The sequence below is a fragment of the Crocuta crocuta genome, unplaced genomic scaffold (genome assembly GCF_008692635.1).
Source record: "Crocuta crocuta isolate KB4526 unplaced genomic scaffold, BGI_CrCroc_1.0 scaffold72, whole genome shotgun sequence".
Lineage (NCBI taxonomy): Eukaryota > Metazoa > Chordata > Mammalia > Carnivora > Hyaenidae > Crocuta > Crocuta crocuta.
Window position 1 is genome coordinate 7,306,421 of NW_027529427.1, and position 16,837 is coordinate 7,323,257.

Sequence of the window (16,837 nt, forward strand, 5' to 3'; positions counted from 1 at the left end):
CAGGGTTTGTGCGTTCAAGCCCTGCATTGGGCTCTGCACTGACAGCTCAGAGCTTGGAGCCTGCTTTAGTTTCTGTGTCTCTGTCTCTCTCTGCCCCTCCCCCATGCATTTGTTCTCTCTCTTTCAAAAATGAACATTTGGAAAGAATTTATGGTAATTTATGTTTCTAGTGGAACTTCCTTTCTAAATGGGAAAAGCATTTTATATTTATGTTGGTAAAGCTACCACCATAACTAGTAGTGACTTCTACTACAGTGACTGCTTCCATTCACAAAGCTTGATCTCCCTCCATTTATTTTGTGGGAATGGATATGTATTGATAGAACCCTTTAAATCACAATTCAATTGGTATTTCTTGGGAATTCAACTTATTTCAGTTAGGACTTGAAAGCTGAGGCTAACATTGTTTTATATTTCATGAATGTTCTTGAAATGGAAATTTCAGTATATAGTAAACAGAAAATATAAGCCACCATGATAATAAATTAAACATTTTTTATTTCCATTTTGTTTGTAGTTAGTATTTACTCTAGATGTGTATTGCTTTTTTTAGGCTTCACTTTTGGATCTGAAAGAGCATGCTTCTTCCCTGGCTTCCTCAGGACTGAAAAAGGATTCACGACTTAAGACACTAGAGATTGCTTTAGAACAGAAGAAGGAGGAATGTCTGAAAATGGAATCACAGTTGAAAAAGGTTAAAGAAAATTTTTCCACTTTTCTTACTTCGTTTTAAATAAGAATATAATAGAAAGCTCTACAGTGTTCACTTGTGGTAAATTACCAATGATATAATAATCCCCTAAAGTTCAAAATGTCATTTATACCTTCATCAGTTCTTTTAGTGTTTTTACCCTGTTTTATTTTACTACTGAGAATCCTTAAACTGTTAGAAAATTGATAATTCAGAGGATGAGTAAAATATGCAGCTCCTTTATGGAGAGAGTATAGGACCACAATGTAAAATTCCTAATTATCTGATATTTTTCTTCCATTAGCATTGGTCTTCCTAGGAGATAATTTAGCAGTGATAGTCACCCATATTGACAAGTATTAAGATTGATACAGATATTTATTATCCATTTCTCTGATTTATTTCTAAGATTTATATGGCAGTTTATAGGTTTCAAAAACACTTTCGTATTTACAGTCTCTGAGCTATCAACTCTGTGAGAATTGGAACTATGACTTTTGAGCAGTTATATTAACTGGGTCCAATTTATATGATGACTCATGAAAACAGGTACAACCTAGTCTTGAGACTTTAAGATTTTTCTTTGTTTTTAAAGTTTATTTATTTTGAGAATGAGAGAAAAGCACATGCACACACATGCGTGCGTGTGTGTGAGTGGGGGAAGGGCAGAGAGAGCAGGAAGAGAGAGGATCTGCACTCTCAACATGTTAACATGGATCTCACGAACCATGAGTTCGTGACCTGAGCCAGAATCAAGAGTCAGATGCTTAACTGATGGAGTTACCCAGGCTCCCCAGGAGTTTAAGTTTTGTTTTCCATAGATTGGGTGTATTCAACATGATATCCTTATAATGAATATATTTCATGTAGGGTAGGTCTAAAGTAAAATCACGTTTTTAAGCTAAAGAGAGGAAGAAAATCTGGTATCTTAAAAGTTACTTTTGATTAAGTAGGAAAATACTGTTTGTGAGAGTATAGATTCTGATTATAACCAATTCAGATTTGATTTTTGGCTTTTTTTCCTCACTGGAAAGGTGGAAATAATTTTCTACTTAATACCTGAATATCGAAGGTGAAGCTGTTATATGTATTCAGAGTTATAAAACAGAGTAATAACTGTCAAGAGTAATGTTATTCATTAATATTCTAAACTCCCCTGTTTGTGACAATCCCACATATTCTGCTTACTTTTAATCTTCTTGGTATCATGGTCTCTTGTATCTCAGGCTTTATAAATATTTAGGTTTATGAGAAGAAATAAAGTTATCTTTGGGTAGAGGAGGCTGATGGCTTTTCCCTACTTTGATTTATTATCTGTTTTAGTAATGGCCATTTTTCTTTTTATAAATTTCCTTGTTTCATTCTAGATTATTGTTTCTTTTCATTTTAGTTCATTACTGATATTTTCCTTTTATACTGCTGCCACAGTTCCCAAGTCCAGCAAAGAGGTGGTTATTACAATTTTTATTTGTTTCATTTGTTTTCTGCTTTTTCTCCCTTCTTTTACTCCTTCTCTGGTTTTAGTTGAGCATTTTGTATAATTCAGTTTTCTTGCTCCTTTCAGCATATCATTTATATTTCTTCAGTTTTTTCAAATGATTGCCCTAGAGTTTGCAGTATGCATTTTTTATCTATCCCCCAACTTTATTGAGATATAATTAACAAATAGAAATTGTATATATTTAAGGTTTACATGATGATTTATGTATATATTGCAAAATGATTATCACAGTCAAGCTAGTTAACACATTTATCACCTCACATAGTTACTATTTTATTTTTTTGTGGTGAGTACTTTTTAAAATATTCCCTCAGCAAATTTTAAGTATATAAATAGTATTATTAAGTATAGTCACTATCCTATACATTAGATCCCCAGAATTTACTCATAACTGAAAGTTTGTAAAAGTTTGTAACCTTTGATCAACATCTCCTCATTTCTCCACCCTCCAGCCCCTGACAACTACCATTCTGTTTTGTTTCTATGAGTTCATCTTGTTTAGATTTTAAATACAAGTAAGATCACGCTGTGTCTAGTTTATTTCACTTAGCAGAATGTCCTCCAGGTTCATCCATATTGTCACAAATGGCAAGATTTCCTTCTTTTTATGAATTCTTTTTATGAATGAATTAAATAATAATTCATTTTTATGATTAAATAATATATGTATTATACACACATATTTCCTTTATCCATTTATCTGTTGGTGGATACTTAGATTCTTTTCATATCTTGGCTCTTGTGAGTAATGCTGAGTGAACATGAGAGTGTAGATATCTCTTTGAGATACTGATTTCATTTCTTTTGGATATATATGCAGGAGTGGGATTGCTGGATCATATAGTAACTCCATTTAAGAATTTTTGAGAAAGCTTTGTACTGTTTTCTATAAGGGTTGTTTGAATTTGCATTCCCATCAATGGGGTACAAGGGTTCCCTTTCTCCATACTCTTTGCAACTGACATTTCTAGTCTTTTTGATGATAGCCATTCTAACAGGTATTAGGCATTATCTCAGTGTGATTTTGATTTGCATTTTCTTGATGGTTAGTGATGTTCAGCTACTTCTCATGTGTGTTGGCCATAGTCTGTCCTCTGTCTTCTTTGGAAGAACATCTATTCAAGTCTTTTGCCCATTTTAATGGGATTATTTGTGTTTGTCCTATTAAGTTGTATGAGTTCCTTACATATTTTGAATACGTCAGGTATAAGTTTTTAAATATTTTCTCCTATTCTGTAGGTTGCCTTTTCATTTGTTGATAGTTTTCTTTGCTGTATAGAAGCTATTTACTTTGATGGAGTCCACCTGTCTATTTATGCTTTTGTTGCCTGTGTTTTTGGTGTCCTATCAAAAAAATCATGCAGTAAACATTTTTAATAGAAGTTCACTTTCAGAAACTGCTGTCCCAGTTTGTGTCATGCAGGTACCATACAACAGAATCCTCCCGATTCCTTCTTCTCTTCCCCGATAACATCATTATATTCATTTATCCATAGGCGACAATCAGCCAGTACACTACTATTCTTACTTTAAATCATTACCTTTCAGATGAAGAATAAGAATAATAAAAGATATAATTTTAGCTTTATTCCTTCCCCAGTTCTCTTTTCTCTTTATGTATATGTGAGTTTTTGACCTATATAATTTTTCTTCTGCATGAAGAACTTCTTTTAATATATTTTTTCAGGGTAAGTCTCTGGCTATGAATTTCTCAGGTTTTGTTTGTCTAAGAAAGTCTATTTCTCATTCACTTTTGATAGATATTAACAGTCGTTATAGAATTCTGGGTTGGTGGGCTTTTTTCCTGTCTTCTTATGTGATTTTTGATGAGAAGTCTACTGTAGTTCTTAACATTGTTATTCTGTTGGTGAGGTGTTTTTTCCCCCTCTGACTTCTTTTAACTTTTTTTTCTTTGTCTTTCATTTTCTATATTTTTAATATGATGTGCCTACATATAGATGCTGAGTATTTATATTGCTTGGTGTTCTGAGCTTTCTGATTTGGTGCATGTCATTAATTTTGGAAAATTCTCAGCCATAATTACTTAAAATGTTTCTTTTTTAAAAAAAAATGTTTATTCATTTTTTAGAGCAAGAGAGAGAGAGAATGTGAGCAGGGGAGGGGCAGAGAGAGAGGGAGACACAGAATCCAAAGCAGGCTTTAGGCTCTGAGCTGTCAGCACAGAGCCCCACACAGGACTTGAACTCATGAGCGGTGAGATCGTGACCCCCACCCAGGTGCCCTTAATATATTTTTTCTTTTCCTTTTGGTATTCCAATTATGTATATGTTGCACCTTTTTAAAAAAAAATTTTTAATGTTTTATTTTTGAGAGAGAGAGAGCGTGAGCAGGGGAAGGTCAGAGAGAGAAAGAGGTATAGAATCTTTTTTGGTGAAGGTTTTTTTTTTTTAATTTTAATTTTTATTATTTATTTCTAGGAGAGAGAGAGAGANCCCAGGTGCCCCTTCGTGAAGTTTTTAAAAACGTTTTTATTATTTCTGAGAGAGAGAGAGAGAGAGAGAGAGAGAGAGAGAGACAGCATGAGCAGGGGAGGGTCAGAGAGAGAGGGAGATACAGAATCTGAAGCAGGCTCCAGACTCTGCGCTTGCTGTCAGCACAGAGCCCAATGCAGGGCTCCAACCCATGAACCATGAGATCATGACCTGAGCCTAAGTTGGATGCATAACTGATGGAGCCACCCAGGCACCCCAAGCGAGGTACAGAATCTGAAACCGCCTCTAGGCTCTGAGCTAGCTGTCAGAATAGAGCTTGATGTGGGGCTTGAACCCACAAACCTTGAGATCATGACCTGCGTTGAAGTCGGACGCTTAACCAACTGAGCCACCCAGGTGCTCTAGTGTTGCACCTTTTGAAATTACTCTTTAGTTCCTGGATGTTCTCTAATGTTTTTTGTTCTTTTTAAAAAATCTTTTCATTTCATTTTGAGAAGTTTCTATTGACTTGTCTTCATGCTTACTGATTCTTTCTTCAGCCATATCCAGTCTACCATTGAGTCCATCAAAGGCATTAATTTCTCTTACAGGTTTTTTATACCTAGAATTTCCTTTTGACTCTTTCTTAAAGTGTTCATCTCTCTGATTATATCACCCATTTGTTCTGGATATTATTTATTTTTCCCATTAGGGAATTTAACTATTAATCAGTTGTCTTAAATTTCCTGTCTGATTAATTCCAGCATTTCTGTCAAATACTGGAGTCTGATTCTGATGTTTACTGTATCTCTTCAGACTATGTCTTTTTTTTGTCTTTTATCATACCTTGTAATTTTTTTTGTTGAAAGCCAGATATGTTGTATCAGATAGCAGAAACTGTGGTAAATAGGCCTATGTGTGAGGGTTTAATCTGCTAGAAGTTGAGCTGTGTTTAATTTTTGCTGTAGCTGTAGGTTCCAGAGGCTTCAGTTTCCTCTAAGTGTCCTTGTCTCTGTTGACTTTATGCTTTTCTCTTCCGAGAGAGTCTGTGTCTTGTAGCTCTTTCAGCTCTTACCCTTTCTTATCATACTAGAGCCCTATTGGTATAGTGGTAAGATGTGGGAGAAGATAAACTTCTATAATCTGATGATTAAGTCTTGGTTTTTATGAGTCTCTGTCCCTGGCTGTGACCTTCACTAAGATTTTCCCCCTTAACTAGAGGGGGTTAGAATGGGAGGAATGCTCATCTGCCAGGTGGGATAAAACTCTGTAAAAATCATTGTTCCAAAGGAGGGTCTGCCTTTGGATAGGGTATGCTTTGGACATATTTCACAATTATTACCATCCCTCCTCCCACCCCCCACACCCTTATCAGAACCACAAGGGGATTTTTGTGAGCTCTTCACTTTGAGAAGGTTCCTGGTAAGGTTCCTGAAGGTAAAGCGTGTGAAATGTGGTGGGTCTGCCCTAAAACTGAAGCTTCTAGGGCTTTCTCACTCTCCTGCCTGTCCTACTCAGCCTCTAGTATTTCCTCAAAGTTACCATTGAAGTGTTTCTGCCAACAGCTTTGCTCCAGGTAAGTAGATCTCAACCATGACTCCCTGGATTTGCTGTGTCTCTTGATTTTCAGGCTGTGGTTTGCCCTTCACCCTCAGTTCTCTGATAGGTCCAGGAAAAGTAACTGATACTCAGTTTCTTAGCTTTTGCTTATTTTAAGAATGATAGTGATGACTTCCAAATGTTTTACATGTTGGAACTGAATTTATAGCAGTTTTCCATATAGAACAGACCTACTCGTTCTTGTTTTATGAAGATATACATGTGAATTTTGCCATTTAGAATAACATCTAAAATAAACCTACAATAAAAATACAATTATTGCCTGTATTTGGGAATCAGATTTAGTTTTATTAATTAATACATAAATATTTATGGAATCAGTAGGTATACTGCTCCCAAGGAATTAACAATATACATTTCTTATATAGCGTTTTAGTTCTGCTAGATGTCAGATGAACTTGAATATTTCATTTTGTCGAAGTGTTTCTAAAGTCATTAATTTATATTGGAAATTACCTCTCAAGAAAGAAAAAAAAAATCTTTGACTTTAAGATATGTCTTAGAGTAAATGACACTGTATTTCCTAATGTAAGATTGAGATAAGAGTTAGGCAATAAAATGTAAGACTCAGAACAATTGTTTTATCTCACTCTAGTAATAAATACTTCCCTCACACTATTACATTTTAAAAGCAGAGCAGTGAAACAGAGAAAGACAAATACCATATGATAATCACTTACATGTGGAATGTAAAACCCAAACCAAAAACCTTAATCCATAGATACAGAGAACAGATTGGTGGTTGTGGGGGGCGGGAGGTGGTGGTGTGTGGGTGAAATAGGGAAGGGATTCAAAATAGAATCCCTTCAGTTACAAAATAAATAAGTCCTGAAGATATAATGTGCAGTATGGTGACTATAGTTAATAATACTTCTTGTATATTTGAAAGTTGTTGAGAGAGTAGATCTTAAAAGTTCTCATCACAAGAAGAAAATTATTTGTAAGTTTGTGGTAATAGATGTTAATTAGGTATATTGTGATTCTTTCACAATATGCTATATGTATGTCAAATCATTGTAGTGTACACCTGGAACTAATATTATATGTCAGTTTCATCTAAAATAAATAGATAAACCAAATATTGTCAGATGGTTTTTTGAGTTTTTTTATTTGCTACAGTTTTAATTCTTCTTAATAGCTCATTAGGCCTAGGATTTTGTTATCTTTGTCTTCTGTATTAACATTTTGTTGTTTTTTAGCTTATTTGTAGGTTTATATTAACTTTTTTTTACATAGATACAGCTTAGTTTATTTTTTGGTTGTGGGAGCTTTTTTTTAATGTTTATTTTTGAGAGAGTGTGCGTCCTCTCAAGTGGGGGAGGGGCAGAGAGAGTGAGACAGGGTCTGAAGCTGGTTCTATGCTGACAGCAGTGAGCCTGATGTGGAGCTAGAACTCACAAACCGTGAGATCACGACCTGAGCTGAAGTTGGATTCTTAACCAACTGAGCCACCTAGGCACTCCAGTTGTGGAACTTTTGAAATCTGTTCTCTCGGGTACCTGGGTGGCTCGGTTGGTTAAGTGTCTGACTTTGGTTCAGGTCATGATCTCACGGTTCAAGGGTTTGATTCCCACCTCAGGCTCTGTGAGGACAGCTCAGAACCTGGACCTGCTGAGATTCTGTCTTCCTCTCTCGGCTCCTCCCTCATTCATGCTCTGTCTCTCAAAAATAAATAAATGTTAAACAAAATTTTTAAAAAAAAAATCTATTCTCTCAGAGCGCCTGGGTGGTTCAGTCAGTTAAGTGTCTCAGATCTTGTTTCAGTTAAGGTCATGATCTCATGTTTCCTGAGATTGAGCCCTGCATCTCTGCACTAAACAATCTGGAGCCTGCTGGGGATTCTCTCTCTGCCCACCTCCCCCCCCCCCCCCCCCCCCCCCGAAAAAAGTATACTTAAAAACATCTATTTTCTCAACAATTTTCAAATATACAAAACCGTATTGTTAACCGTATTGACTGTGCTGTAGAATACATCCCCAGAACTTACTCATTTTATAATTGGAAGTTTGTCTTCTTTGACTACTGTCATCCATTTCACACACACCCCTCCTTGCTCCTGGCAACCAACCATGTGTTCTCTGAATGATTTTTGGCCTAATAAATATTCAGAGATGTACATATAAATACAAACCCATTTGAAATCCATGATAATTATTTCTCAGTTTATTACTGATATTTTATCTATGTAATATTTAAGCAGAGAAAAACTTCATAAATTGAGGACTGGCATATTTGATAATGCTGTGTTTAAATTAAAATGTAGGGATGTCTGGGTGGCTCAGTCAGTTAAGTGTCTGACTCTGGCTCAGGTCATGATCTTGCAGTTCGTGAGTTCAAGACACTTCATTGTGCTTGCTCTGACAGCTCAGAGCCTGGAGCCTGCTTCACATTCTGTGTCTCCCTCTCCCTTTGCCCCTCCCTTGCTCGCACATTGTCTCTCTCTCTCTCTCAAAAATAAGTAAACATTAAAAAAATAAATAAATTGAAATGTAGACAGTCCTTTGGAACTGTAGAATCCACTGCTACTGTATGTGTCTTATGGAATTTGAACACTTTTCTTTGTAGGCACATGAGGCAACATTGGAAGCCAGAGCCAGTCCAGAGATGAGTGACCGAATACAGCAGTTGGAGAGAGAGATTGCCAGGTACAAAGATGAATCTAGCAAGGCCCAGGCAGAAGTTGATCGCCTCTTGGAAATCTTGAAAGAAGTGGAAAATGAGAAGAATGACAAAGATAAGAAGATTGCTGAGTTGGAAAGGTAAGGAAAGGGAAGCTGAATGGTGGACTCACTATGTTAGAAAGATTAAAAACTATACTTTTGGGGGCATACTTTTTCAGTATACCTGCCTCTTGGAATTTAGGTTCTTAGTGCTTATGTTATTTTTTTAAATCTACTTTTTATTATAAGTCATTGTAAATTCATTGCTGCAACATCTAAAAGGTGACATAGAATGGAGATATATTAGGAAGCTCTCGACATCAACATCATTCATTGGAAAGTGAGAAAGTATTCATCAGTTGAGAAACTGAAGTTTTCTACTGGCTAATTAGGAAAGTACAAATAGCTGCTAGCTTTTTAATTACTTTACATAGCAAATAAACCTAAAGTTCAAGGGTAAGTTAATATTATTTCATTGGTTTAGACCTTTTTATTGAGCTTGATGCTCTTTTTGGCTATGAATTTTTAGACTTTACACAATTTGTATTTGGGACAAGCTGGAATTTACGTCAGTGCACAGGTCAAATTTAGGAGAAAAAGGGACATTTTGAGGACAGTTTAGGAGACTTGGATATGATTTTTATGGGTCTCTGAATTCTTCAAAATGAACTCTGTTTACAGATCTAACCAGACAGTTGTCTTGGAATTTTCTGTCTGGCCCCCTCTAATTAGAGTGTTTTATACTAAAGATTAAATATTTATCTTTTGACCTCTTCTTTTACAGCATGTATTTAACATAAATTTACAAGTACATAGAAGCAGTTCTTCTAGTAGAACTTCATTAATCACCCATATTCTTCTAAATAGTCAGAAATGACAGTGACAGAATGAAGTCACTAACCTCTTTAGCTTCTTGGAGCTGATTCCTAGGAATATTTTATTTTCATGTTCTTGAAGGTTGGGAAATCTGAGATGACTTTCATAAGTTGTTTATTAAGTTTAAAATTTATGGGTTACTGGTAAATTTGATATTCCCCTAGAATTAATTTTTCTCCTATTCTGTACCCATAGAAGAGTATGGAAACTTTGAGTTTCAAGAAACTAAAACAATAAAGTTTAATCCTCACAATTTTTCTTCACTGTAGTGAAAGTATGAATCATGGCTGATTGCATACTCGCTAGATTCCGCTTACTTTGATATTATGTTATAAATATTATGTTGTATTTTCTGGTTCTGGATGAGACAAATGGATAGAATTCTTTAGGTCAGAATTAATAAATTACCAGAGTCTCAAGATTAGATTTTGTGCCTTTTTTCATGTTTGCGCTGCACCTTTTTCCCCCAGGACACACACACACTTACATACTCATGTGGATATACGCCTCCCTGCGTTGTGTAGGCCTGAAATCAGCAGCAGTACTGCATAGGTTTTAAACAATACTATTTGATGGCTTAGTGACTTCCCACTAAGTATTTTAATATTTCAGAAAAGAGGTTCCTTAAAGTTTCATTTTTCAGTCTGTTTTCTTATATTAGATATCTACATTGAAATTATTGCTCATTATTTCAGACAGCTTGCATGGAGAAACTTTGATTCATTTTTGGGTCTAATGCTGATTTTTGGAGATGGGTGTGACTTGAAAGATAGTAAGAAATAGGATTAAATGTGTTTATATTTCAGACTCAAAGCACAACAAATAGCTTTAATTATCTACTATATTTTTCACATTTTGAGAAAGTTGTAAATGATATGGTTTCCACAGAATATAACTTAAAAGGTTGAAAAGTGCTACGCAGTTTTATCCTCTGTCGAGGTAGCACTGTAATTTTGAGGATTTGACACAAAGTTTCTTGGCTACGAAAAAAAGAAAGTTTTTAAAACTCAGTTTTTGCTGCTGGCTTTATAATTTCTTGCTTAGCAATACAGTTTAAGATATGAATAATAGTCAAAGACAGTTGGGATTATATTATTCCTTTTGTTCCCATATTTAGTACTGAGATGCATGTGTGTGGCTGCTGTGTTTCTTACTAACCATTTGCTTCTTGTGTTGCCATTCCACTATTTCCTGTGTGTGGGTGTCTGTCTCCCCATAATTTATCATTTGAATTTCTTCACCTTTCTTTTGATTTGTCTTATGGTCCTAATCCATTGGGGTTTTGGTCTCTGTGTTTTTATGTGTGTCCCCTCTTGGCCATGCTGTTTCTCAGAAAGCCAGTCTCCCGCAGTTTGTACCTTCCACGCCAGGTTTCTGTCCCTGCACCATCAGGGGGGTTTGTTTGGGACTTCCTGGGAAAGTGAGTGTTATGTAAGGCTACAGTTCTGTACTAAACTGAATTGCTACTGCTGCTCTTGCTACTGCTGAAGCTTGCTGAGAATTTTGCTTGATCAGAATTAAAGAACAGCCAGTATGGGTCAAGTTGAACTGTACCTCTTGGGTACATTGTTTTGAGGATAAAGTACGTGTTCTCTGTGGTAAGATTCAGGTATTGTGATTATGATTGTCTTTGTCTTTGTTCCTAGCCCATCTTGTATGTGGTTGTTCTAATGCTGACATTGCCTTTAAGTAGTGGCCCCCTTAACTAATGTGACGGTAGGTCCATACAGTAATTCAGGATATAGAATTCATTTCTAAAGGGTGTTCAGCAACCTTCTAAATGCAAAAAAAAGTGGACTGTTATGATCATCAAACTAGAGAAAATTCTTAGTGTTCTTTGCAGATTTCCTAGTACTTATGTAAGGATTGCCAGTGTTAAAAGGTTTAGACTAAACCATAAAGAATTCCTAGGCCTGTTCTTTGTGATCTAGATAAAAATGAATAGTCCCTTTCATTGCTCTTGTAGAACGATAGTAACTCCTATTGGGAATGATTCAGTGTTGTGCCACTTTTGTACTGCTGACCTACTGCAGTTTTTAAAAGGATTATGTAAAGACCACCCATGTATTTCCACATATAAAACATTTTCCCAATTAAGTGTAAGAAATACTTCTAAATTAATATTCTATATTGTGGTGTATATAAGTTGGGAGTTCGACCAGAGGCAGAACTAGGATATCTATATCTATATCTATATCTATATCTATATCTATATCTATATCTATCTACACATAATTTATACAAGGAGATTTAAAAGATTTATTGCAAGGAGTTGTTTTGGATGATTGTGGGGGACTTGGCAAAGGAAGTCTGAAATCTGGATGGCACGGTGACAGGAAGAGAACATCACCATCAAGATAGAAATCCCATGGTATAGGCAATAATTCAGCCTTGTCCACAGGTAGAATGTTTTTTCTCTCCTAGGAAAACCTCCGTCCTGCTTTTAGGGGCCTTCCAAAGGATTCAGTTATGCCCACTTATTATCTGGGATAATCTCCTTTGCTTAAATGGATTAGAGGATTTAATTACAACCTTCATAGCAACCTCTAAATTAGTGTTTGGTTAAGTAACTAAGCACTTTAGCCTAGTCAAGTTGACATTTAAAAAACTTATCACCCAGTGATTTTGGATAGTCTTTATAGATCAATTTAAGGGGGAAAAACACAAAGATTAAAAGCTCTAGAGCTTTACCTGTCTTTATGTAAGCAGATCAATTTAGATTAGCCTTAGGAACCGTGAATGTAATTGAGAATTTCTTTTCTAGGGACACCTGGGTGGCTCAGTCGGTTAAGTGTCCAACTTCTGCTCAGGTCATGATCTTGCACTTTCTGAGTTTGAGCCCCATGTCGGGCTCTGTGCTCACAGCTGAGTCTGGAGCCTCCTTCAGATTCTGTGTCTCCTCCTCTCTCTGTCCCTCCCATGCTCATGCTCTGTCTCTCAATAATAAATAAAAAGGNAGTAATGTAGGCTGATAGAATTCTGATGTAGTATCTTTACAGACTTCTGATTTAATATCTTTTTAGACTTCTGCAATGATTGTTTAAATTTTTTTAATTAAAAAATTGTTTTTATTGAGGTATAGTTGGCATCTGACATTATATTAATTTCAGGTATACAACATAATGATTCAATATTTGTATAGATTGCAAAATAATCAATTAACTGTAGTTAACATCTGCTACCATACAAAGTCACAGAAATTTTTTTTTCATGTAACAAGAACTTTTAGGATCAGTTCTCTTAGCAGCTTTCAAATACACCCTTCTCTTCCTTCCTCCTCCTCCCTCCTGCCTCCTCCTCCTCCCTCCTGCCTCCTCCTCCTTCCTCCTTCCTCCTCTCCCCTCCTCCTGTGTTCAAGTTTTTATTAATGAGCTTACCTTCTAGAAGGGAAAGATAGAGACAACTAGATGATTCAGAGGCTATTCACTTGAAAGTCTTGCTGAGGCCAAAGGCTTTTCCCATGTGCTGGGACGCTGTTTCAGAGGACAGGTACTTTGGAACTGACATGTGGGTTACTTTGTTGCCAGGTCCAAACAGGTGTCAGTCAGGTGTCTGACTCTTAGCCCTTCTGTCAGTCTAGATTCAATAAAGAGATACTTCTGGCTTCAGAAGACTAAGACTTCAACAAAGAGCTGCTATTGTCTTTTCCTTTGTGATGATGCTAGCACAGTCATCTTTCCATGACTTGTGTAGTAGCTGGAAATTTCAGTGATCAGGTTTTAGTTTGAGGTTTGGTTGAACTCTCCTGAGAAGTAATACTCAACCTACCCAGTTAACATGTACCTCTGGATATAGGATTATCAAAAAGAAGGGACTTATTGTTGAACTTTGTACTCTTATGTGTGGTCTTTTAATTTTTAAGACCAATATTGAATGATAATGGCTAGGAGGTTGTCTGGTTTGAAGACTAGTAGGTAATTTTGGATCCTGGACTTTTAATTTCAGGCCGTAGAACTCTGTGTAGGTGGAGACATGAAATAGAGAGGGAAAGCCAGGATACTACTACTGCTAATGTTCTAAGAAAGCAAGAGAATCAGAGACAAGTTTTGTTATTCATTCGTTCGTTCGTTAATTCATTCATTCATTCATTCATGTATACACACACACAGACACACACATGATTAGGCCAGTTCTGTAAGTAATATAATGGAGGAAACTTTAAAAAAAAAATTTTTTTTTTTTTGAGAGAGGAGAGTGCTTGGGGGAGGGGCAAAGGGAGGAGAGAGAGAAAAACTTAAGCAGGCTTCATGCCCAGTATGGAGCCTGACAGTCTCAATCCCACAACCATGAGTGAGATCATGACCTGAGCTGAAATCAAGATGCTTAATCGAGTGAGCCACCCAGGAACTGCTAGTTGTTTTGTTTGTTTTTTTTTTTTTAACTTTTTGATGGTTAAATTTTATGGGCTAGCAAGAAAACCTAAACTACATGTATAATGTTATTTCCAAGGGAATTACATTCTGGTTTATAAACAGTTGGCTTTATTTAAAAGTGGAGTATGATCTAGTCTTAAAATTTGGAGCTACTTTAGTCAATTTTGTCCCTCCGTCCCTGATTTTGTGTTCTCACTTTGCTCAGAATTCAGCCCCTGAATTAGCTTTCTGAGCTGCTAAAGTAGTAACTCCATTTCATTTTGGTAAGCAAGATAAATCTGTACTTCATGTAGATTCAGATCAATGTACTGAGCTGAATTTGAACACAAAGAATGGGGTTGTTGTCCTATCCTTCCAAGAGTGAGATATAATCTTGGGTGTTACTTGCATGTGTATATGTGTAAGAGAAAGAACTTTTCTGGTGGTATTTGGAGAAATTAGGGAAGGTAGTTGCGAGGCTTAAATCTTATGGCTCAAGGATTTGGCCTTTTGAGTTTTTGATTTGCTTTTAAAGATTACTGGTGTCTGAAATGTTATATTATGAAAATAGAGTTGTCTTTATTTTTCATAAATCTTCTAAAATACGTTGACAAATGTGAACTAGTTTACAGGATGATTATTTTCAATATTTGGTTTTGTAGTCTTAAAATTATTTCTGTTTTCAGAAAAAAGTGGACTTCGAAATTAGAAGATGAGTCCTTTTTTGTTAACTTCTTTTTCTTACTCCTTTGTCTTTGACTAAAATTTTCTCTTTGCATATTCTTTTGTGGGAATCTGACCCCTTTTAATTGTTATCTTTTTGGAAAACAAAGCCAGCTTTACTGATCTCTCTGAGGTAGTAATTTCTCTTTCCTTTATGTATGCTATTCTTATAGTGTCTATCATAGTCTGTCCTGTGACTGTACATTATTGAGAGCCTAATCAATGTGTATGTTAATACTTAGAGACAGAGCTCCTTTCTCATTTCACTATCTAATCATCCCATGTTTCTTCCCTTTTCATCTATCACTTGTATATTCAGATCTTTCATCAGTCAAACAGATGTAGATTTTTGTCCTTTATCACTTGTTAGTTACATTGCTGGTATTATTATTTTTATATTCATTTTTTTCTGTATGTTTGTAATGTGTTTACAATTGTGCATATATTTTTCCTTTTGTAAAAGTATAAGTAAATCATCTATAAAATATTTTTGTATAATTTAATATAATTGAGGGGATTATTTTTTGATCTGTAAGTTAGATAGAAATGTAGATAACCTCCATCCTCTTTTGTCACAGTGAAATACCAACTATAACTTTCATTTTTACATTTTAACATCTCTGAATCTGAGATATATGTATAAATAATGGCTAGACGTAATTTAATCATTATAATATTTTTCTTCTTAGCTTAGCTGATACATAAAGTAATGGTTCATCTTCTGTCTTTGGTGAATTGATTTTGAAGATGGATTCAAAGAGGAAATAAAATTGTTTTAGAGAATCTGGGAGTGAATGGAAGTATTTCCAAATTAATTTTACTTTCTTATGTACCCCATTTTAAATGTGTGTAGACAAATGAATATATTTACTATTATAATTAGATATTTGACTGTTTTACCTACTTCCTGTTTATTTATGTAGATTGACCTAAAATTTTTTGGACCTTTTCTTTGGAAAAATGGACTTTATGATTCTGATTGTTTTTTATTGGTATCATAGCATATTTAGGCATCTACACAATATAACCTAAAAATGGTTACCCATGTATTTAGTCTTCATATTTATAAATTTTTAATATAAATTTAGTATCAAATGCCAAATTGATATTCAGTTTAATGTCTTCAGAGATCTTCTGTATAGAAATTAATATTAAGTTATATATAGCTTTGGCATCTACTAGCATATGATTCATGAGGTAAATAGTTCCTTAGGGAAGAATTTCCTTACTTTTAAATTCATGGTTATGTACCTTTGACCCATGAAGTTCAGTGTCAGAGAATATGGTCTTCCTGTAGTTTGAGCAGAAGAGAAATGACTGCTGCTGCTATGGAGGTTGTGTGTTCTTGCTTGAGGGAGAAGGGTTTGTTTCCAAAAAAAAAAAAAAAACGAAAAAGAGAAAGAAAGATACTAAGAATATTGTAACTGAAGATGACTGGTTCTTTATCTGATCCTGCTTGCTTCAGCTTGCTTTCTGAGGAAGCTGCTTGTTTCTTTCTTCTTTCTCCTTGATGAATTTCACTGATTTCATTTAGAAGAAGTTACACAGCATTACATCGTTCTATTACATCACCTTCCCAGAGTTTCTTGTGGGCACAGCACCTTGTCATTTGTTACTATAGTCTTGATAGGAATTTTTGTTTAGTAGTTACCTTAAGGTTTTACTTAAAGGTACAAACATTAGAGTTATGTATAATTATTCTACGTGCAGATTTTTTCCTTCCAAATTAATTTCCCTAGAGCTATAGTTTGATGCCAGAATCAGCTATGTGTGACTCATGAACAATAAAATAGGTTAGAAGTTGCTCGTTGTTGAAAGGAGTAAGCTTAATTTTTTTTCATGGATTTACCCAAGTCTTATTTAAAGACTTGCAACTATAGGAAATTTCACTTAATGTCATTGTTAATCTTAAATTACTCTGATTTATTGTGTCATAACCAACAACATAGAAAAGGTAATTGGGAACTGTCACTTAGAGAGTA

At 35.3% G+C, this 16,837-nt stretch overlaps 1 protein-coding gene across 5 annotated transcripts in view; it reads left to right on the forward strand.

The window, feature by feature from the left end:
• The window catches only part of ERC1 (ELKS/RAB6-interacting/CAST family member 1), a 490,295-nt gene that overhangs the window by 165,077 nt on the left and 308,381 nt on the right, over positions 1–16,837 (forward strand). For all 5 annotated transcript variants that reach the window (XM_077759231.1, XM_077759233.1, XM_077759232.1 and 2 more), the window contains 2 exons: positions 554–694; positions 8,810–9,003. In XM_077759231.1, coding sequence (XP_077615357.1) covers positions 554–694; positions 8,810–9,003 — 335 coding nt within the window. The remainder of the gene's footprint in view (positions 1–553; positions 695–8,809; positions 9,004–16,837) is intronic.